At 68.4% G+C, this 23130-nt stretch overlaps 1 protein-coding gene across 10 annotated transcripts; it reads left to right on the forward strand.

The window, feature by feature from the left end:
- The first annotated feature begins 1358 nt into the window (after positions 1-1358).
- CAMK2B (calcium/calmodulin dependent protein kinase II beta) lies at positions 1359-21318 on the forward strand. 10 transcript variants are annotated; one of them, XM_086477184.1, is made up of 18 exons: positions 1359-1412; positions 1935-1989; positions 2106-2171; positions 4547-4619; positions 5179-5281; positions 6366-6449; positions 7675-7769; positions 8004-8126; positions 8255-8338; positions 8628-8670; positions 9317-9391; positions 11178-11218; positions 11302-11373; positions 13491-13535; positions 13877-13925; positions 17676-17751; positions 17952-18046; positions 21086-21318. In XM_086477184.1, the coding sequence occupies exons 4-18, from the start codon at positions 4593-4595 to the stop codon at positions 21316-21318; spliced, it is 1245 nt and encodes a 414-aa protein (XP_086333310.1). In that variant the 5' UTR covers positions 1359-1412; positions 1935-1989; positions 2106-2171; positions 4547-4592. The 10 variants fall into 10 exon arrangements, with proteins under 10 accessions (XP_086333310.1, XP_086333311.1, XP_086333313.1 ...); XM_086477185.1 differs by lacking the exon at positions 11302-11373; XM_086477187.1 differs by lacking the exon at positions 9317-9391 and having other exon boundaries at positions 11178-11228; positions 11324-11373.
- The last annotated feature ends 1812 nt before the right edge of the window (positions 21319-23130 follow it).

The following is a 23130-nucleotide window of genomic DNA, read 5'->3' on the forward strand; positions in this document are numbered from 1 at the left end:
TTGTGCAGGCGGGGGGGGTGTGTGTGTACTGCGTGTGAGCCGTCTGCGTGTGATCATGGCTACACACGTATGTGTACACACGCACACGTGTGCAGGGGTGTGTGTGAGCAGGTGCACACCCATGCCCGCTCACAGCTGGGGCTGGGCACCAGCCTGTGTGCACAGGCACACACACACACGTGTAAGTCTGCACACATGTGTACAGCCGCACACACGTGTACAGCCACACACGGGAACAGCCGTGTGCTCGTGCACCAGCGGTCAGAGCCACCACACGTGTGGCCACGCGCAGGTACCGCCACACGTCCCGGTGCGCACGCGTACACGAGTGCAGCCGCACACGCGAGTGCAGCCGCACACTCGTACGGTGTCAAACACGGGTGCGCGTGTGCACACACGTACGGCCACACAGGTACAGCCACACGCACAGGCACACCTGCACACGTGTGCACAACTGCACGTGTGCACAACTACACGTGCTACCCCCCCACACATGGACAAGCACCCATGCACCCACACCTGCGACACATGCACACCTGCACATGTGCACGCACATACACACGTACAGCCACCCGTGCTTGCACACCCACACGCATGTGCACTCACATCCACACGTGCACAGCCACAGATGTACAGGCACACACATGCACGTCTGTGTAAACGTGCACAACCACACCCACGTGCAGACCCGCACATATGCACACCTGCACACGCGTGTGCAAAACTGCCCACATTTGCACATGGGCGCCCGCACGTGCAAACCTGCACACACTTACACACACGCGCAAACCTGCCCACATGTGCACACCTGCACACACTTGCGCAAAACTGCCCACATTTGCACACGGGTGCCCGTACGTGCAAACCTGCCCACACTTGCACACCTGCCCACACTTGCACACCTGCACACACGTGCAATCCTGCCCACACGTGCAAACCTGCCCACACTTGCACACTTGTCCACACTTGCACACCGGCACACACGTGCACACCTGCCCACACGTGCAATCCTGCCCCACACGTGCAAACCTGCCCGCACTTGCACACCTGCCCACACCTGCACATCTGGTCACATGTGCAAACCTGCCACACCTGCACTCACCTGCCCGCACTTGCACACCTGCACACGTGCACAGCCCCCACACATGCACACCCACACTCTTGCACACCCACACGCTTGCACACCCCCCCCCGCCCCCCCCCCCCCCCCGCTGTTCACGCCCACAGCCACCCGCGGAACCTCAGCACTCGCCCCCAGGGCTCCTCGGCCGGGGGGGGGGACCGGGCGGCCCCCGGGGGGGGCGGGGGGGCAGGGGGGCGCGGGGGGGCCCTGGCTGAGCCCTCTGTCCCCAGACCACCAGAAGCTGGAGCGGAGGCCCGCATCTGCCGGCTGCTGAAGCACTCCAACATCGGTGAGTGCCGGGGCGCGGGGGGACCCTGGGGGACGGGGCGGGGGGGTCACCCCTGGGGTCCTGCTGGGAGCACCCCAGGGACGGGGCTGAATGCCATCCCGGGGACACGCTGGGTGACACCAAGGGGGGGGGTGTGCCAGCCTGGGGACATGTGGGGTCCTGCTGGGTGCCACCCTTGGGGTCCTGCTGGGTATCAGCCCTGGGACACACTGGGTGCCCCCCCAGGGACATGCTGGGTGCCCCCCCAGGGGACATGTAGGGTCCCACCTTTGGGGTCCTGCTGGGCGCCACCCTTGGGAACGTCCTGGATGTCCCCCTAGTCACATGTAGGGTCCCACGCTGGGGACGCGCTGGGTGCCACCCCTGGGGTCCTGCTGGGTGGCCCCCCCCCTCCCCGGGGACATGCTGGGTGTGGGGTCGTTGTGTGCCACAGACACGCGTGTGCCACACGTGGCAGCCGGGCCGGGGCTTGAGCCTGTCCCCGTCCTGTCCCTGTCCCTGTCCCCGTCCCTGTCCCCGCAGTGCGGCTCCACGACAGCATCTCGGAGGAGGGGTTCCATTACCTCGTCTTCGACCTGTGAGTGTGGCTGGGGGGGGGCGGTATTTGGGGAGGGGGGGGGGGGGGGGTCCTGGCGGGACGGTGGGTGGGTTGGGGGGTGCCGGGGGTGACACGGTGGCCCGGCTGCGTTGCAGGGTGACGGGCGGCGAGCTCTTCGAGGACATCGTGGCACGGGAGTACTACAGCGAAGCCGACGCCAGGTGAGCCCCCGCGCCCCCCCCCCGACACCCCCCCCCCCAACCCCCCCCCCTCTCTGGACACCCCCAGCACCTCCCAGTCCCCCCCCCCCCCTCCGTGGGGGGGGCCGCAGGGATGGGGCAGCTCCAGCAAGGCAGGCAAGGAGGGGCACCCAGTGGGTGGGGGGGTGCCCCCCCCATTATTGTACACCCCCCCTCCCCCATTATTGTAACCCCCCACCGGGTCCATCCTGCTGCTGGGTGCTCGGTGGCCGCCCCCCCCCCCATCCCCCCCCCCCCCCCCCCCCCCCCATGCTCCCCCCCTCCCGCCGCTGAGGCCTGGCGCTGTCGTGACAGGTGCTGAGCAGGGAGGTGGGGGTGGGCTGGTGGCGGGTGAGGGGGGGGCCCCCAGGGCCCCCCCCTCCCCGTGCCGGTGCTGAGCCCCCAGCGCCCTGTGTGCCCGCCGTGTTCCGTCCCCGTGGTCTCTGGCTTTCACAACATTGTTCTCCCCCTCTCTCGTTCCCCCCATCTCCACCCCCCTCCTCGTCCCCGTCCCCCCCCCACTCCCGTGCCCCCCCCACCCCCCCTCCGTCCGTGTGGCCCCCCCCCCCCCCCCCCCCAATCCCTCCCCGTCTCCCATCATGCGTCGCTCGGGCTCGGGGCATGTCCGTGTGTCTGTCCGTGTGCCGTCTGTCCGGCCACCGCTGCCCCCACCGCTTGCTGCCCCCCACCCCCGGCACCCCCTTCCCTCTGTTTGGCCTCCTGAACCCCCCCCTGCCTTCCTGCCCCCCCCATCCTGCCCCCCCCCCCTCCACTTCTGGCCCTCTCCTGCCCCCCCGCCTTTACCCCAATTGTCCCCCACCCCCTGCCCCCCCTTACCCCATCCTGCCCCCCCACCCCTTTATCCCCATCTCTGCCCCCCCCTTTACCCCATCCTTCTCCCCTCCCACCCTCTGCCCCCCTCCCCACCCCTTTACCCCCAACCTACCCCTTGCTCCCCCATCCTGCTCCCCTCCCACCCTCTGCCCCCCCCTTGCCCCCCACTCCCACCCCTTTACCCCCCCAACCTACCCCCTGCCCTCCATCCTGCCCCCCCATCCTGCCCCACCTTTTATCCCCATCTCTGCCACCCCTCCCCACCTCCTTTATCCCCCCCCCGCCCCCCATCCTGCCCCTCCCACCCCCTTTATCCCCATCTCTGCCCCCCTCCCAACCCCTTTATCCCCCCCCCGCCCCCCATCCTGCCCTCCCACCCCCTTTATCCCCATCTCTGCCCCCCTCCCACCTCCTTTATCCCCCCCCGCCCCCCATCCTGCTCTCCCACCCCCTTTATCCCCATCTCTGCCCCCCTCCCACCCTCCTTATCCCCCCCTGCCCCCCCATCCTGTCCCCCTCCCACCCCCTTTACCCCCCCCTGCCCCCCCCTCCCCCCTTCTCTCCCCCCCGCCCCCCGCCCCCCCGTTTTGTTTTGCAGTCACTGTGTCCATGAGCTATTAGCCCGCGTTTCTCCCACCCATCACTTTGCCCCTGTGCAGAGGGAGCCGCAGGTCAGTATAACGGGGGGGGGGGGCGCCTGGGGGGGGGCCGTGCCCCCCCCCCCCCCGTGCTGCCCCCCACCCGCCGGAGCATCCGCTTCCCCGGCCCCCCCCCCCCGCTCCCCTCACCGGACCCCCGCTTTGGGGCTCTCTCCTCCCTCCTTTTCTTGACCCGTCCCCTCACTTTTTTTGCCCCCCCCCCCCCCGCCCTTTACAAGGAGGTTGCCCCCCCCCTCCATGCCCAGCACCCCCCAGCCGAGCGGGGGGGCCCCCCCCCCCTTCACCCCATTTCAGCCTCTCATCCCCCCGCTCCTTCCCTCTTTCTTTCTTGTCTCGTCTCCATCCGCCCTCCCCGCAACCCCCCCCCCCGTCCCCCCCCCCCCCCCCCACTGTGAGTCCTGTCTGGGGGACCCCGGCGTCCAGGCAGCAGCAGGGCCGGGGTGGGGGGGGTCCCCACGGGGGAGGGGGGGCACAGCAGCACCATTAGGGTGACCCCCATAGCTCTGTGCGAAGGTGGGAGCACGCCCTGATGGGCACCCAGGGGTGACACCCCCCCCCCCCCCCGCAGGGGTTACCCCCCGCAGGGGTGACCTCCCACTCCAGGTAGGGGCACGGTCGGGGAGGGAAGGGGGGGTGCCAAGCTCAGCACCCCCCCCCCCCAAAAATAAGACTACTGCTTGGTTTTGTAGGGTCCCCCCCGCAGGGCACAGCGGGGTGCTGGCAAGCAGGGGGGGGGGGGGGCTGGTTTGGGTGGGCCCAGGTCATGGGTGCCCCCAGGTGGGGGTTGGGGTGCAGGAGCTGGGAGTGGGGGGGGGGGCAGCGTGCCCCTGACACCCCCCCCTCTCCCCCGCCTTTTGCGTGCAGCCACTGCATCCAGCAGATCCTGGAGGCCGTCCTCCACTGTCACCAAATGGGGGTCGTCCACAGGGACCTCAAGGTGAGTGTCACCCCCCCCCCCCCCGCCCCCTGTGTCCATCTCAGGTCTTGGGGTCCCTGAGGGGGGGGGGGGTGGCGGCTGGCTCAAGGGGTCCCTGAGCCCTGGGTCTTGGGTCACTGAGCTCCCCCTGGGGCTGGCCGGGGGTCCCGTCTGCTCCGGGTGCCCCCAGCTGCCATCTCCCCTTTCCAGGGGACATGTGACACCCCCGCCCCAGCGCACAGCGCGCTCCTCCTGGGTGTTCAGTGCGAACCCCCCCCCCCCCCGCTCACCCCCACGTCCCCCCCCGCAGTGGGGCTGGAGTATGGTTTTGGGGTGGGGTGGGGGACACGGGGGGGGGGAGGCTGGCCATGGGGCTGGGCCACCCGGGCACCCCCGGGTGTTTGGCTGGGAGCACCCGGGGCACGGGGGGGGGGGGGGGGGGTGGCAGACGGGCAGGACCCGCTGGATGGCGGCTGCAAAGCCCCCTCTGCTTCCCCCCCCCCCCCCCCCGTTCCTGCTCCCCGTCCCCACCGCAAACCCCCCTGCCCGGTGCCCCCTCGCCCGGCTCTGCCCGCGGCAGCCCGAGAACCTGCTCCTGGCCAGCAAGTGCAAAGGGGCGGCGGTGAAGCTGGCCGACTTCGGCCTCGCCATCGAGGTGCAAGGCGATCAGCAGGCCTGGTTCGGTGAGCGCCACCGCGGCCCTGCCCCGTGCCCACCGCCTCCCAGTCGTGCCCACCGCCTCCCAGTCGTGCCCACCACAGCCCTGCCCCCGTGCCCATCGTGTCCGTGCCCTGCGCACCCCTCCACCGCGCCCCACCGCGTCCCTACGCCGTGCCCACCGCGTCCCACCCGTGCCCACCACGTCCCCCGTGACCACCCTGGCCCTGCCCGTTGCCCACCATGTCCCAGTTGTGCCCACGGTGTCCCAGTCCTGTGCCCACCACCTCCCAGTCGTGCCCACCCTGGCCCTGCCCCGTGCCCATCGTGTCTGTGCCCTGCGCATCCCTACACCGCATCCCACCCGTGCCCACCCGCGTCCCTACACCATGCCCACCGCGTCCCCCATGCCCACCCTGGCCCTGCCCCATGCCCCCATGCCCCAGTTGTGCCCACCGTGTCCCAGTCCTGTGCCCACCACCTCCCAGTCGTGCCCACCACAGCCCTGCCCCCGTGCCCATCGTGTCCGTGCCCTGCGCACCCCTACACCGCGCCCACCGCGTCCCTACGCCGTGCCCACCGCGTCCCACCTGTGCCCACCGCGCCCCCCATGCCCACCATGTCCCAGTTGTGCCCACGGTGTCCCAGTCCTGTGCCCACCACCTCCCAGTCGTGCCCACCACAGCCCTGCCCTGTGCCCATCGTGTCCGTGCCCACCGCGTCCCCACCCGTGCCCACCGCGTCCCCCATGCCCACCCTGGCCCTGCCCCATGCCCACCACATCCCAGTCAAGCCCGCCCTGTCCCCGCCCTGTGCCCACTGTGTCCCACCCGTGCCCACCGCGGCCCTGCCCTGTGCCCGCCGTGTCCCCCATGCCCACCATGTCCCAGTTGTGCCCACCCTGTCCCTGTCCCTGCCCTGTGCCCACCGCATCCCACCCCTGCCCACCGCGGCCCCCATGCCCACTGCATCCCAGTCATGCCCACCGCGGCCCTGCCCCGTGCGTGTGCCCCGGCCCTTGCCCACCGCGTCCAGCCCCGTCCCCGTGCCCGTGCCCGTGCCGGTCCTGCCCGCCGCGGCTCGGCTCAGCTCCTGCCCGTCCCGGCCCAGGCTTCGCGGGCACGCCCGGCTACCTCTCGCCCGAAGTCCTGCGCAAAGAGGCCTACGGCAAACCCGTGGACATCTGGGCGTGCGGTAAGAGCCCGGCCCTGCCCGGGCCCTGCCTCACCCTCATCCCACTCCCATCCTGGCCCCTTCCTGGCTCCGTCCCATTCCCATCCCAGTCTCCTCCTGATCCCCACCCCACTTCCGTGCTGGTCCCGTCCCAGTTCCTGTCCCAGCCTATCCCAGTCATCCTGGTCTCCACTCTGTCCCCATCCTCTCCCCATCCTGGTCCTGTCCCCTTCATCCTGGTCCCACCCCATCCCCATCACTGTCCCCGTCCTGGTCCTGTCCCCTTCATCCTGGTCCCACCCTGTCCCCATCCTGGTCCTGTCCCCTTCATCCTGGTCCCATACCTATTCCCATCCTGGTCCTGTCCCCTTCATCCTGGTCCCACCCTGTCCCCATCCTGGTCCTGTCCCCTTCATCCTGGTCCCATCCCTATTCCCATCCTGGTCCTGTCCCCTTCATCCTGGTCCTGTCCCCTTCATCCTGGTCCCACCCTGTCTCCATCCCTGTTCCCATCCTGGTCCTGTCCCCTTCATCCTGGTCCCACCTGTCCCCATCACGGTCCCTATCCTGGTCCCATCCCTGTCCCCATCCTGGTCCTGTCCCCTTCATCATGTCCCCATCCCTGTTCCCATCCTGGTCCTGCCCTCTTCATCTGGCCCCACCTTGTCCCCATCCCTGTTCCCATCCTGGTCCTGTCCCCTTCATCCTGGTCCCACCTTGTCCCCATCCCTGTCCTCATCCTGGTCCTGTCCCCTTCATCGTGTCCCCATCCCTGTTCCCATCCTGGTCCTGCCCTCTTCATCCTGGTCCCCATCCTGGTCCATCCTGGTCCTGTCCTCTGCATGCTGGTCCCGCCCTGTCCCCTTCCCTGTGCCCAACACTGTCCCTATCCTAGTCCCATCCCTGTTCCCATCCTGGTCCCCACCCTGTCCCCATTCCTGTCCCCATCTTGGTCCTTTCCTCTTCATCCTGGTCCCCATCCTGGTCCCATCCCTGTCCCCATCCCGGTCACCACCCCGGGGCCATCCCAGGCCACGTGTCCCGGCCGCGCCGTGCTCTCTCAGGCAGCCGGGTGCTGCCGCGGGGCACAGCGCCATCCTGGCAGCACTGGGGAGGCTGGCACGGGGACAGGGCCATCCTGGGGACACCGCTGGCCCTGGGCAGGGCTGGAGGGAGCCACAGGGAGGCTGGGGGTCCCTGTCGCCCCCCACCCCCCCCAGCCCTGACCCTGCTCTCCCTCGCCCAGGAGTCATCCTGTACATCTTGCTGGTGGGCTACCCGCCCTTTTGGGACGAGGATCAGCACAAACTCTACCAACAGATCAAGGCTGGTGCCTACGATGTAAGTCCCCCGGTGCCACACCCCCTCCCCGCCCCCAGCGCTGCAGCTGCTTGGCCCGTTCACTCTGGAACCTACTGAGAGACACTACAGCTCATCACCACCAGGCCAAGGCTGGGGGACGGCTTTGAGCCACATCTCTCGTGACTGGCTGGGGGTGCATGGGGAGGGACACAGGCACCGTGGAGCTGCCCCTCCCCAGCTGTCCCCTCCCTGTGTGTCGTCCCCCCCCACCAGTTCCCTTCGCCCGAGTGGGACACGGTCACCCCCGAAGCGAAAAACCTCATCAACCAGATGCTGACCATCAACCCCGCCAAGCGCATCACAGCCCACGAAGCCCTCAAGCACCCGTGGGTCTGCGTAAGTGCTGCGGGGGTCCCCCCGCCCCGGAGGGTCCCCCGCCGGTGGGACTGGATGTGTCCCTCGTCCCCCCCCGAGCCCGGTGGCTGCCAGCGCCTGGCGCTGACCACCCCGCCGTCCCCCCGCAGCAACGCTCCACCGTGGCCTCCATGATGCACAGGCAGGAGACGGTCGAGTGTCTGAAAAAGTTCAACGCCCGGAGGAAGCTCAAGGTGAGGGAGATAATGGGGCTGGATGCGGCCCAGCGCCACCCCGCCCGTCCCCGTCCCCCCCCACGGTCCCACCCCGGCCGTGCCCCCCCTGTGACACGGTGCTTTGCCACGGGCCACGGGCCCGTCCCAGGGACACCCAGCGCGGCGCGGTCCCATCCTGCCCTGCCTGGCACGTCCCACCGTGCCGTGGTCCCATCCTGCACCGCCCCCCCCCCCCCCCCAGCCCCCCAGCCCATCGCCATGTACCAGGGCCTCATCCTGCGTGTCCCCCCCCCCCCTTCCCTCGCAGGGCGCCATCCTCACCACCATGTTGGCCACCAGGAACTTCTCAGGTAAGGGGGGGGGCTCCCGCTGGCGGGGGGGGGGCCGGGGGCCGCAGCCCCCCCCGCCGAAGCCGGTTTCCCCCCCGTCTCCCCTCTCTCTGTCGCTGTCTTTCTCTCTTTCTCACCCCTCCCCCCCCCCCCCTAAACACCCCCCCCCCATTTTTTCCCTGTCGGCGAGGACGGGGGCATGCATTAGCCAAGGGAGGGGGGGGGCAGCCACCGCCCCCCCAGCCCCACGCACACAGCAGCAGGTAGTGCCCTGTCCCCATGTCCCCCGTGTCCCCCCACCTCACCTTCCCCCCCCACTCCGGTGGCTGGTGGCTGGGAGGGGGGGGGGGGGGGGGGAGGGGGATGCTGGGGCGGGGTGGGGGGGGGTGGGCAAGGGGGTGGGGGGGGGGGGGGCCACCAAACCAGCGCCAACCACCACCAGGCCTGAAGCTGCGGTGAGGGGCGCCCCCTCCAGGAAGGTGTTGTTGGAGGAGGTCGGAGGGGTGGGGGGTGGGGGGGGGGGAGGAAGGTGGGGGTCCTGGCTGCAGGCCGCACACCCCATCCCCCCCACCCCCCACCCCACCCCACCCCCCAACGTGCCCCCCCCCCCCCCTAATAGGAGCTCTGCTCCCTCTCTCTCTCCTCTCTCTCTCTCTCCTGCCCGCAGTGGGCAGACAGACCACCGCTCCTCCGACCATGTCGGCGGCCGCCGCCGGGGCCCCCCTGGGGCTGGTGGAACAAGGTAGACGCGTCCGTAAAAAAAAAAAAGGGGGGAGCCCCCCCCGGGCCACCCCCGACCCCTTCCATCCTCCTTGGCCCCCGCTTGGTTTCTGTGTGTCCCTTTCGTCCCCACGTCCCTGCCCTCAACCATCCTCTTCCTCAAACCCCCACAACCCACCCCCCCACCCCCCCCCCAACGGGTTTCGGGTGCCCTCCTCGGAAATCGGAGCGCATGCATGGCCCCCCCCCCCACCCCGTCACCCCCCCCCCACCCCCCCTCAGCCTCTCCCCCTCCCCACGGGGACGGAGAGATGCCACTGTCCCACCTCTATCCCCCCCCCCCCTCTCTTGCTGCTGTCACCTCCCCCCAGGCTGGCCCCGGGGGGGGTCTCTGCACGCCCCCCCCCCCATCCCGGGGGTGCTTGTGCCCTGCTCCAGGCCAGTGGTCCCTGGGGGGGGGGAGGACACTGTTGGCACCCCCAGGGGACACACACCCCCCCCCCCCGGGTCAGCAATGGGTTGCTATGGGGGGGGGCAGGGATAATTTTAGGGTGCCCCCCCCCCCATTGCTCCCACCCCATGGCACTGCCCCCCCCCCTTCCCCCCTCCCTCCCAGCACACAGGGGGGGCACACTGGTGCATGGAGGGAGGGGGCAAACGAGCTGCATGCCCCATGGCCCCCCCTCTGTGTGTGTCCCCCCGCTCCCCCGCATGCCGCCCGCCCCCCCAGCATGCCCCCCCCTCCCCCCCCGCATGCCCCCCCCCCCCCCCCCGCATGGCTTCCTGAGAGCTGCAGCCGGTGTTCGTGGCGCCGCGAAACACTCGGCGGGTCTTAAACCGTGCCCCCCCGAGGGCTCCAACTGCCCCCCCCCCCCCCCCAACCCGGGGATCTTCCCCCCCCCGGCCCCCCCCCTTCCCCAATTCGGCTCTGGTTTAAACCCCCACCTCTCAGCGCCCGCCTGCTTCAGAGGAGGGACCGGGACCCTTGGGGACACCCTGCCAGGGACCCCCGTGGGGCCACTGCGGGGGGGCGGGGGGGCAGGGGTGTCTCCTCCCCCCCGCCCCATCTGCCGCCCCCCCCCTCCCCCGTTGGGTGCTGCTCCATGTCACCCTGCTGTCACTGAACTTGTCACCACACAGCATCCCCCCTCCCCCCCCCGCCTTCCCGTGACACCGGCGGGGGGGTCCCCGAGCTCCGAGGAGCAACGAGGATGCTCGAGGTGACACATCCCCCCCCCCCCCCCCCCCCAGGCCACTTGTACCCACCGCCATGTGCCCCCCCCCCCCCCCAGCTCCCAAGGGATCGCGATAGCAGTGACAGATACTCCCCCCACCCCGTCCTCGTCCCCGTCCAGGGTGACACCGGGGGGGGGCACAGGGGGCCGCCCCCACCCCCCCGGACTCAAACTCATCTTTTTTACGTTTCTTTTTTTTATGTTTTTCCCTCTTTCCTCCTTTTTCCCCCCCATTTCTCTCTCGCCCCCCCCTCCCCCCCCCCCTTCTCTCTCTCTCTCGCTTTCCTCTCTGCATTTCTCCAAGGTAAGCCAGCCCTGCCCCCCCGCCGTGGGGGCCACCAGGTTGGGGACACCCCCCTAGGATGGGGGACACCCCTCTTCCCAGCCTCTGTGTATGTGTGTGTGTGTCCCCGACACCGGGGTGGTGGGTGCTGCCAGCACCCAGGGGGGACATCAGGGTGGGGGGCCGGGGGGAGGGGGATCGGGGCGGGGGGGGGGGGGGGTACATGGTGTCTTTTGTCCCCAAGGGAGGGGACAGCCACTGACGCTCTATCCTGCCCCCCCCCCCCACAGCAGCTAAGAGCTTACTGAACAAGAAGGCCGACGGCGTGAAGGTGAGGGGATGCGGGGGGGGGCCGTGGGGGGGCTGCCCCCCCCCCTTGCCACTGAGCGCCCCCCCCGCCTTTCCCCCCCCCAGCCCCAGACCAACAGCACCAAAGGCAGCGCCGGCGTCACCAGCCCCAAGGGGACCCTCCCGCCCGCCGCGCTGGTAGGTGCCCCCCACCCTTGCACCCCCCTCGCACCCCCCCCCCGCACCCCCTCCCCCCCCGCAGCCGGATCCATCCCGCCAGCCCATCCCATCCATCGCCATGCGCCCCCCGCCCACCCCCCCCCGCGTCTGCTGTCCGTCCATCCGTCCGTCCCTGGGGATTTTCGGGGGGGGGGGAGGGGGCACATCATGGGGAGGGGAGGGAGGGGGGGTGCGGGGGATGGGCGCGAGGGTGCTGTGCAGGTAAGGTGGGATGTGGACCCACGGGTGCCCCGCCACGGGGACAAGGTGGGTGCAGATTGCAGACCCACGGGTGCCCCGCCACGGGGCCAAGGTGGGTGCAGATTGCGGACCCATGGGTGCCCCGCCACGGGGACAAGGGGGGTGCAGGACATGGACCCATGGGTGCCCCGCCACGGGGACAAGGTGGGTGCAGGACACGGACCCACGGGTGCCCCGCCACGGGGACAAGGTGGGTGCAGGACGCGGACCCACGGGTGCCCCGCCACGGGGACAAGGTGGGTGCAGGACACGGACCCACGGGTGCCCCGCCACGGGGACAAGGGGGGTGCAGGACACGGACCCATGGGTGCCCCGCCACGGGGACAAGGGGGGTGCAGGACGCGGACCCGTGGGTGCCCCGCCACGGGGACAAGGTGGGTGCAGGACACGGACCCGTGGGTGCCCCGCCACGGGGACAAGGTGGGTGCAGGACGCGGACCCGTGGGTGCCCCGCCACGGGGACAAGGTGGGTGCAGGACATGGACCCACGGGTGCCCCACCACGGGGCCAAGATGGGTGCAGGACGTGGACCCACGGGTGCCCCGCCACGGGGACAAGGTGGGTGCAGGACACGGACCCACGGGTGACCCGCCACGGGGACAAGGTGGGTGCAGGACGTGGACCCACGGGTGCCCCGCCACGGGGACAAGGTGGGTGCAGGACACGGACCCACGGGTGACCCGCCACGGGGACAAGGTGGGTGCAGGACGCGGACCCACGGGTGCCCCGCCACGGGGACAAGGTGGGTGCAGGATGCGGACCCGTGGGTGCCCCACCACGGGGACAAGGTGGGTGCAGGACACGGACCCACGGGTGCCCCGCCACGGGGACAAGGTGGGTGCAGGATGCGGACCCGTGGGTGCCCCGCCACGGGGACAAGGTGGGTGCAGGACACGGACCCACGGGTGCCCCACCACGGGGCCAAGGTGGGTGCAGGACGTGGACCCACGGGTGCCCCGCCACGGGGACAAGGTGGGTGCAGGACACGGACCCACGGGTGCCCCGCCACGGGGACAAGGTGGGTGCAGGACATGGACCCACGGGTGCCCCGCCACGGGGACAAGGTGGGTGCAGGACATGGACCCACGGGTGCCCCGCCACGGGGCCAAGGTGGGTGCAGATTGCGGACCCACGGGTGCCCCGCCACGGGGAGAAGGGGGGTGCAGGACATGGGCGTGTGGACAACCCCAGTGTGGGGACAACAAGGTGGGTGCAGGGTCAGGGCACGGGGGACGCCCCCGCCACACGATGGCAAAGCGGGTGCAGGCTACGGGCGCGGGCCCAGGGATGGTGACGGTGACCCTGCCGGTACGGTAGGTGCAGGGTACGGGCACGGGGGTGCCGGGCCGGCGCAGCGGGTGCAGGAGGCGGGGATGCCCTGGCCATGCGGACGCCAAGGTGGGTGCAGGACACGGGCACGGGGCTGCCCAGCGAGCGCAGGACACGGGCACGGGGCTGCCCGCCACGACCCGGCCGGCTCCTTCTCGGCCGTCCACGGGGTCCCGCTGCGTCTCTCTCTCTCTCTCCCCCACCCCCCCGCCGCCCCCCACTTTCTTCCCTCCTTTCCCCCCCCCACTCCGTCTTTCTGTGAATTAAACCATTTGGCTTTCGCTGGACTAATGACTCTCTGCTTCTCTCCCCCCCACCCCCCCCCCCCCAACCCCTCCTCTGCCCCCTCCCCGAATCCGGTCTGGGTCTTTCTTCGCCCCCGTCCGCGTGCTGCTCGCTCCGTCGTCCCCCCACCTCCGTTGTCGTCCCCCACCCCGGGCTCTCGCTTGTCCCCCGTCCCCGTCCCCCCCGTCCCCCCGCCTCTGTCTCTCTCCCTTCTCCCATAGGAGCCTCAAACTACCGTAATTCATAACCCCGCGGACGGCATCAAGGTATTGCTGCCTCTCTTCCCTTCTCGCCTCGCCCGCGTTCGCCAGCCCCCCGGGCTCCTGGGGTGCCGCTTTCCACCTCCATCCTCCTCCCCCAGCATCAGCCACGGCGCGGGGCGGGGAGGGGGCTGGCGTGGCGCTGGAGCGGGCGAGGAGCGCGCCCGGGGTGCGGTGACGGCGGGGGGCTCCCCTCTGCCACCGCCGCGGCGTCTGGCCTCGCCGGGGTCCCGCCGAGCCTCAGCCGGGCTCATCGCCCCCAGCCGGGCCCGATTCTGACCCGCTCTGTTTGTGTCTCCCTCCCCACCCCCACCCTCCTCCCGGCACCGCCGCCGTCCCGCTGGCAGGAGTCGTCCGATAGCACCAACACCACCATCGAGGACGAGGACACCAAAGGTGACGGGGGGCGCGGGAAGGCGGCGGGGCGCTGGGGTGGCACTGGGATGCGCTTGGATGGAGCTGGGGTGCACTGGAATGTACTGGGATGGCACTGGGATGCACTTGGATGGAGCTGGGGTGCACTGGGATGGAGCTGGGGTGCACTGGAATGTACTGGGATGGCACTGGGATGCACTTGGATGGAGATGGGGTGCACTGGGATGGAGTTGGGGTGCACTGGGATGGCACGGATGCAATTGGATGGAGCTGGGATGCACTGGGATGGAGCTGGCGTGCACTGAGGTGGCACTGGGTTGCACTTGTATGGAGCTGGGTTGCACTGGGATGGAGCTGGGATGCACTGGGATGGTGCTGGGGTGCACCGGGACGGAGCTGGGGTGCACCAGGATGGAGCTGGGGTGCACTGGAATGCACTGGGAGTGTGCTAGAATGCACTGGGATGGCACTGGGATGCACTGGAATGGAGCTGGGTAGCACTGGGATGGAGCTAGGGTGCACTGAGGTGACACTGGGATGCACTTGTATGGAGCTGGGGTGCACTGGAATGCACTGGGATGCACTTGAATGGGGCTGGGTTGCACTGGGATGCACTCGGATGGGGCTGGGTTGCACTGGGATAGAGCTGGGGTGCACTGGGATGCACTGAGGGTTCTGGAATGCACTGGGATGCACTTGTATAGAGCTGGGTTGCAATTGGATGCACTGGGATGGAGCTGGGGTGCACTGCGCTGGAGCTAGGGTGCACTGGAATGCACTGGGGTGCCACTGGGATGCACTTATAGGGAGCTGGGGTGCACTGGGTTGGAGCTGGGGTGCACTGGGTTGGAGCTAGGGTGCACTGGGGTAGCACTGGGATGCATTTGGATGGAGCTGGGGTGCACTGGGAGGGTGCTGGAATGCTATGGGATGACACTGGATTGCACTTGTATGGAGCTGGGATGCACTGGGCTGGAGGTTGGGTGCACTGGGCTGGAGCTAGGGTGCACTGGAATGCACTGGGATGGCGCTGGGATGCACTTGGATGGAGCTGGGTTGCACTGAGATGGAGCTGGGTTGCACTGGAATGCACTGGGATGGCGCTGGGATGCACTTGGATGGAGCTGGGTTGCACTGGGATGGAGCTGGGATGCACTGGGATGGCGCTGGGGTGCACTGGGTTGGAGCCAGGGTGCACTGGCATGCACTGGGAGGATGCTGGAATGCCCTGGGATGGCACTGGGATGCACTGGGATGGAGCTGGGGTGCACTGAGTTGGAGCTGAGGTGCACTGGGATGCACTGGGAGGGTGCTGGGATGCACTGGGATGCACTTGGTTGCACTTGTATGGAGCAGGGATGCACTGAGATGGAGCTGGGTTGTAATGGGATGCACTGGGATGGAGCTGAGCTGCACTGGGATGCACTGGGATGTCACTAGGATACACTTCTATGGAGCTGAGCTGCACTGGGATGGAGCTGGGATGGATTTGGATGTGCTGTAATGGTACGGGGAAGCACTGGGGTGGTCTGGGATGGCACTAGGATGCCTTGGAGTGAACTGGGAAGGAACTGGGATGGACTGGGACACACTGCAATGACATAGGGACAGAACTGGGATCCTGTGGATGGCACCAAGGTGCATTAGGGTGCACTGGGATGGCACTGGGATGCCCCAACATGCACTAGGGTAGCATTGAGATGCACTGGGATATACTGATGTGGCACTGGGATGGACTGGGATGGCACTGGAATGCATCGAGATGTGCTGTATCACACTGGGATGCAATGGAACGATGCTGGGACACAGTGGGATGGCACCAGGATTAACTGAGGTGCACTGGATAGAACTGGGCTGTACTGGAATGGCACTAGGACACAGTAGATGTGCACTTAGATGCAGTGGGGTGTCACTGGGATACACTGGGATGGAATAGGGACTGTCACTGGGATACACTGGGATGATACCAAGATGAATTGAGATACACTGGAATCACAGTGGAATGCACTGGATGAAACTGGAGTGTACTGGAATATACTAGAATGGTACTGGGATGCACTGGGAAGCAATAGGATGGTACTGCAATGCACTGGGATGTATTGGGATGCACTGGAATAGCACTGGGACACAGTAGATTGGCACTGAGATGCAGTGGAATGGCACTGGGATGTGCTGGGACAAACTGGAGTGTAATGATATGCTCTGGTGTAGTACTGGGACACACTGGAATGGAACTGGGCTGTATTGGAATGCACTGGAGTGGCACTGGGATGCAGTAGGATGGCACTGGGAGGTGCTGGGACGCACTGGGGTGGCATCAGGATGAAATGAGGCAGTGGGATATAGGGGAGTGGGCTGCATTGGGATGGTACTGGGACACACTGGGATTGTACTGAGGTGCACTGGGACACACTGGAATTCAATGGCATGACACTGGGATACACTGGGATGGAACTGGGATGAACTGGAATGCACTGGAAGGGCACTGGGACAGAGTAGGTTGGCACTGGGTTGCATTGAAATGCACTGGGATGGCCCTGAGATGTGCTGGTGTAAACTGGGATGTATTGGGATGCCCTGGAATGGCACTGGAACACGCTGGGATGTAACTGAGATGTAGTGGAATGCACTGGAATGTACTGGGATGCAGTAGGGTTGCACTGGGATGGAACTGGGGCATATTGGAATGCACTGGGATGCAACAGGATGGCACTGGGGATGCACTGAGGTGTATCAGAGTGCACTGGAGCAGCACTGGGATGCACTGGCCCGCACTGGGATGTGATAGGATTGCAGTGGGATGTGGTGTGACGCGCTTGCGTGGAACTGGGATGTATTGTAACACACTGGGATGGTACTGGGATGCACTGGAATGGCACTGAGCCACAGTGGGATGGCACTGGGAGACCCTGGTATAGAACTGGACGTATTGGGTTGCACTGGAATGCCACTGGGATATACTGGGACATGCAGGGGTAACAACGGGATGGCGCTGGGCAGCACTGGGATGGCATTGGGCAGCACTGGGACATGCTGGGAGGGCACAAGACCCCTGGGCCGTGGGGCTGCTGATACTGGTGTGGCAGAGCTGGGGGGGGCCTGGGCGCACGGAGGGCCCTGTGTCTGTCCCCACGGTCCCTGTGTCTGTCCCCAAGTCCCTGTGTCTGTCCCCACGGTCCCTGTGTCTGTCCCCAAGGTCCATCTGTCCCCAAGGTCTGTCTGTCCCCAGGGTCCCTGTGTCTGTCCCCAAGGTCTGTCTGTCCCCACGGTCCCTGTGTCTGTCCCCAAGTTCCTGTGTCTGTCCCCAAGGCCCGTCTGTCCCCAAGGTCCATCTGTCCCCAAGGTCCCTGTGTCTGTCCCCAAGGTCTGTCTGTCCCCAAGGTCCTGTGTCTGTCCCCAGGGTCCCTGTGTCTGTCCCCAAGGTCCCTGTGTCTGTCCCCAAGGTCTGTCTGTCCCCAAGGTCCTGTGTCTGTCCCCAGGGTCCCTGTGTCTGTCCCCAAGGTCCTGTGTCTGTCCCCAAGGTCTGTCTGTCCCCAAGGTCCTTGTGCCTGTCCCCCTGCCCCCCCATATGTGTCCCCTCCCCACGTCCCACGTCACCATGTCCATCCCAATTCTCCCCCCCCCCCCCCCGCTGTGTCTCCATCCCTCTCCCCGCCCGGTCCCCCCCCGCCACCTTCTCCATCGCCCCCCCCCCCCCCCCCCATCCCAGGGCACCCCGGCGCGGGGACGGGGACAAGGCGGGGGCGGTGACGCTGGCCCTGTCCCCCCCAGCCCGCAAGCAGGAGATCATCAAGATCACGGAGCAGCTCATCGAGGCCGTCAACAACGGGGACTTCGAGGCCTACGCGTGAGTGGGGCCCGTGGGCGGGGCCGGGCGGGGCCGGGTGGGCGGGGCCGGGTGGGGCAGGGTGGGGCAGGGTGGGTGGGGCGGGGCGGGGGTGGGGCAGGGTGGGCGGGGCGTGGTGGGGCAGGGCGGGGCTGGGTGGGGCAGGGTGGGCGGGGCGTGGCAGGGCGGGGCGGAGCCGCTGCTGACCCGCTGCCCTGCAGGAAGATCTGCGACCCGGGGCTCACCTCCTTCGAGCCCGAGGCCCTGGGCAACCTGGTGGAGGGCATGGACTTCCACCGCTTCTACTTCGAGAACTGTGAGTGCCCGGCCCTGCCTGCGCCCTGCCTGCGCCCTGCCTGCGCCCTGCCTGCTCCCTGCCTGCGCCCTGCCTGCACCCTGCCTGCGTCCTGCCTGCACCCTGCCTGCTCCCTGCCTGCGCCCTGCCTGCACCCTGCCTGCGTCCTGCCTGCGCCCTGCCTGCACCCTGCCTGCACCCTGCCTGCTCCCTGCCTGCTCCCTGCCTGCGCCCTGCCTGCGCCCTGCCTGCTCCCTGCCTGCACCCTGCCTGCACCCTGCCTGCGCCCTGCCTGCTCCCTGCCTGCACCCTGCCTGCGCCCTGCCTGCACCCTGCCTGCGCCCTGCCTGCTCCCTGCCTGCTCCCTGCCTGCGTCCTGCCTGCGTCCTGCCTGCACCCTGCCTGCACCCTGCCTGCACCCTGCCTGCGTCCTGCCTGCTCCCTGCCTGCGCCCTGCCTGCACCCTGCCTGCACCCTGCCGGCACCCTGCCTGTGTCCTGCCTGCGCCCTGCCTGCTCCCTGCCTGCGCCCTGCCGGCACCCTGCCTGCACCCTGCCTGCGCCCTGCCTGGGTCCTGCCTGCGCCCTGCCTGCGTCCTGCCTGTGCCCTGCCTGCGCCCTGCCTGCGCCCTGCCTGCGTCCTGCCTGCACCCTGCCTGCACCCTGCCTGCGTCCTGCCTGCTCCCTGCCTGCGCCCTGCCTGCGCCCTGCCTGCACCCTGCCTGCACCCTGCCGGCACCCTGCCTGCGTCCTGCCTGTGTCCTGCCTGCTCCCTGCCTGCGCCCTGCCTGCGTCCTGCCTGCGCCCTGCCTGCGCCCTGCCTGCGTCCTGCCTGCGCCCTGCCTGCGCCCTGCCTGCTCCCTGCCTGCGCCCTGCCTGCGTCCTGCCTGCGCCCTGCCTGCTCCCTGCCTGCGCCCTGCCTGCGTCCTGCCTGCGCCCTGCCTGCGCCCTGCCTGCGCCCTGCCTGCTCCCTGCCTGCGCCCTGCCTGCGTCCTGCCTGCGCCCTGCCTGCGCCCTGCCTGCGTCCTGCCTGCGCCCTGCCTGCACCCTGCCTGCGCCCTGCCTGCGCCCTGCCTGCGTCCTGCCTGCGCCCTGCCTGCACTCTGCCTGCGCCCTGCCTGCGCCCTGCCTGCACCCTGCCGGCACCCTGCCTGCGCCCTGCCTGCGCCCTGCCTGTGTCCTGCCTGCGTCGCCTGCACCCTGCCTGCGCCCTGCCTGCACCCTGCCTGCGCCCTGCCTGCGCCCTGCCTGCTCCCTGCCTGCGCCCTGCCTGCGCCCTGCCTGCGCCCTGCCTGCGTCCTGCCTGCGCCCTGCCTGCGCCCTGCCTGCACCCTGCCTGCGCCCTGCCTGCTCCCTGCCTGCGCCCTGCCTGCACCCTGCCTGCGCCCTGCCTGCGCCCTGCCTGCTCCCTGCCTGCTCCCTGCCTGCGTCCTGCCTGCGCCCTGCCTGCGCCCTGCCTGCACCCTGCCTGCGCCCTGCCTGCTCCCTGCCTGCGCCCTGCCTGCACCCTGCCTGCGCCCTGCCTGCGCCCTGCCTGCGCCCTGCCTGCGCCCTGCCGGCACCCTGCCGGCACCCTGCCTGCACCCTGCCGGCACCCTGCCTGCGCCCTGCCTGCTCCCTGCCTGCACCCTGCCTGCGTCCTGCCTGTGTCCTGCCTGCACGCTGCCTGCGCCCTGCCTGCGCCCTGCCTGCGCCCTGCCTGCGTCCTGCCTGCACCCTGCCTGCGCCCTGCCTGTGCTCTGCCTGCACCCTGCCTGCCTGCATCCCCTGGCCTTTTTCTGCCTGTCCATCTGTCCATCCATCCTGCCCATCCCCTGCCTGTCCTTTCTGTTCCCCTGCCCATCCTCTGCCTGGCCACTGCCTGCTGCCCTGCTTGTCCTGCCTGTTCCCCATCTGTGTCTCTCCCGCCTGCCTGCCCGTCCTGCCTGCCCGCACCCTCCCTGCCCACCCTGGCTATCCTATCTCCCTGCCCGTCCTGTCTCCCTGCCCGTCCATCCACCCACCCATCCTGCCTGTTGCCTGCCTGTCCTGCCTGCCCATCCACCCTTCCCTGCCTGTATCCCTGCCTGCCCCTGCCTGTATCTCTGCCTGCCTCTGCCTGTATCTCTGCCTGCCTGTCCTGTCTGCCTGTCTATCCACCCCTCCCTGCCTATATTTCTCCCTGCCTGTCCATCCTGCCTCCCTGACCATTCCATCTGCCTGTCCCTCCTGCCTGCCTGTTGCCTGCCTCTCCCATCTACCTGCCTGTTCTGTCTGCCTGCCTGTCCATCCCCCCCCCCCGCCTGTATCCCTCCTTACCTGTCCCTCCTGCCTTTATCCCTCCCTGCCTGCCCATTCCGTCTGCCTGTCCATCTGGCCTGCCTGTCCCGTCTGCCTGCTGGTTGTGTCTGCCTGCCTGTCCATCCCCCTCCCCTGCCTGTATCCCTCCCTGTTTGCCTGTCCCTCCTGCCTGTATCCCTCCCTGCCTGCTTGCCCATCCCTCCCTCCCTGCCTGTCCATGCCTCCCTGCCCATACCCCTCCTTGCCCATCCTGCCTGCACATCCTCCCTGCACATCATGCCTGCCTATCCAGCCTGCCTGCCTGCAATCCCTCCCTCCCTGCCTGTCCATCCTGCCTGCCTGCAATCCCTCCCTCCCTGCCTGTCCAGCCTGCCTGCCTGCCCATCCAGCCCTCCCTGCCTGTATCCCTCCCTGTTTGCCTGTCCCTCCTGCCTGTATCCCTCCCTCCCTGCCTGTCCCTCCTGCCTGTCCCTCCTGCCTGTATCCCTCCCTCTTTGCCTGTCCATCCACCCCTCCCTGCCTGCTTCCCTCCCTCCCTGCCTGTCCATGCCTCCCTGCCCATATCCCTCCCTGCCCATCCTGCCTGTCCATCCTCCCTGCCTGCATCCCTCCCTCCCTCCCTGCCCATCCTGCCTGCACATCACACCTCCCTGCCCATCCCACCTGCCTCCCTGAGCCCTCCCATCCCCGGTACCTCCTTGGCCGCCCACCCTTGCCCGTTCCCCTGCCCTCACCACCCCCCCTCCCACCGGGTCTCCGCTGACGGCCACCCCCCCGGCAGTGCTCTCCAAGAACAACAAGCCGATCCACACCACCATCCTGAACCCCCACGTGCACGTCATCGGGGAGGACGCCGCCTGCATCGCCTACATCCGCCTCACCCAGTACATCGACGCCCAGGGCCGGCCCCGCACCAGCCAGTCCGAGGAGACCCGCGTCTGGCACCGCCGCGACGGCAAATGGCAGAACGTCCATTTCCACGGCTCGGGGGCCCCCGTCGCCCCGCTCCAGTGAAGGTGAGAGCAGGGATGGGGGTCCAGGGAGAGGGGCCACCGGGGTGCCGCGGTTCCGGTTCATCTCGCCGCCAAATCCCCGCAGAGCTCGCGGTGGCTGTCCTGGTTCCAGCCCGACGGAGACGGCGATGGGAGCCGAGCCGGCAGCCGGAGCTGCGGCCCCGAAGCACGCGTCCGCATGCCTGTCCCCCCCCCTCCTCCTCTTCCTCCTCCCTCCGCCCCGGCCTCCTGCTCCTCTCCGCTACCCCCCCCCCTCCACCCCCCCCCCCCCCCTTCCAGTGCCTGTGTTTGCAGAAAACAAAAAGACAAAAAAAAAAAAAAAAAGCCAAAAGATGAGAAAACAAAACAAAAAAAAAAAAGAAAAAAAAAAAATTTAAAAAAGGGGGAAAAAAAAAAAAAAAACACAAAACCAACAACAAACCAAACCCTGACCCAACCAAACACCCACCCAAAAAAACCAACCCAGCCGCTCGGCCGTAGGTTGGGGGGCTGGGGGGGACACCCCACTGCCCCCTCTCTGCCCGTCTCTGTCTGGGGAGGGGGGGGGGGGGTGGGTGTCTCTTGGTGGGGGGGTGGGGTGGGCGGTGGTGGATGGGGGGGCGGGGGCGCGACCCCCTCCTCGCCCCCCCCCCGGCTGTGCTTGTGGCGTTTCGGTGTTGCTGGTGGTGGCTGTTGTTCTTTGGACGCCGCTTTCGCTCTTGCCCTCCCCGGTCCCTGTACATAGAGAGAGCTCTTTATTTTTGAATTCCCACGGGGGTCCCCGCTCACGGGGGGCTGCTGGGTGGTAAGCGAGGTGAGGGGGGGAGGGGGGGGGGGGGCACGGACACAACGACAGACACCCCTTTCCTCCCCCCCCCCCCCCCAAATAAAAAATCCGGCGCTGCCCCTGGGAGCGATTCCCGCGGGGACCCGCGGTTGATCCCAGGCGGGGCGGCACGGTGGGTGCCTTTGGGAGGGGGGGGGGTGTGTGTGTGTCCCCCGGCGAGCCCCCCCCCGTGTCCCCATCCCAGTGACAAAGGGGCACCCACCACCCCGGTTTTTTTCCCCCCTCCCCGGACAGGTGGGTGGCTGGGTGCCGGCTCTGGGTGCTGGCGGGGTTTTAGCAGGGGTGCCAGGGTTGGGCTGGGGGGAATGTGGGTGCCACGGAATTGGGGGGGGGGGGGGGGGGGGGCTGTGCCTCGGGGTGGGGGGCTCGGGGCGATCCAGCCAGCACTGACGCAGCGTCGAAAGCACTTTAGACTAAGAGAACGGGTCTCTTAGGGGGCACAGGCTGCTCCGCCGGGGGCCAGGGGTCCCCCCGCCCCGGCACAGGGGTGCCGGCTCCGCCCGAGGGCGTGTGTCCCCTCCCGCACCCCTTTTCCCCAGCCAGCGCTTGGCGGGGCAGGGGAGGAGGGGGAACACCCCATCTCCCCCTTGCCCCCCCCCCCCCCCCCCCCCAACTCCCCATCCCCGGGGGAGGCATCATCCCGCTCTGGGCGCTCTCTGGCTCGGCCACGCGTTTTCCCCGGGGTTTTCCCTTCCTCCTTCTTCCGTGTCCGGAGGCGCCGTGTGTTGCTGGGGGCTGGTTTTGGCTGGGGGGCGGGGTGGGGTGGGGGGTGGGAGGGCTGGGGGATATATATTTTTTTTTTTTTAAATTATTCTTATTCTTTTTATTTTTTTTTCTGCATGCCCTTTGCGCGGGAGCAAACCTCGGGCGCTAACGCTGTATGTCGAGGAGCTGAGCTGAGCTGTTACTGTCCCATGAATGCTGGTGGATCGTTGCCAAATTTTTCTCTTCTCCCCTTTTCTCTCATTCTTTTTCCGTCCCCCCACC

Source organism: Leptosomus discolor, chromosome 23 (genome assembly GCF_034619465.1).
Source record: "Leptosomus discolor isolate bLepDis1 chromosome 23, bLepDis1.hap2, whole genome shotgun sequence".
Lineage (NCBI taxonomy): Eukaryota > Metazoa > Chordata > Aves > Leptosomiformes > Leptosomidae > Leptosomus > Leptosomus discolor.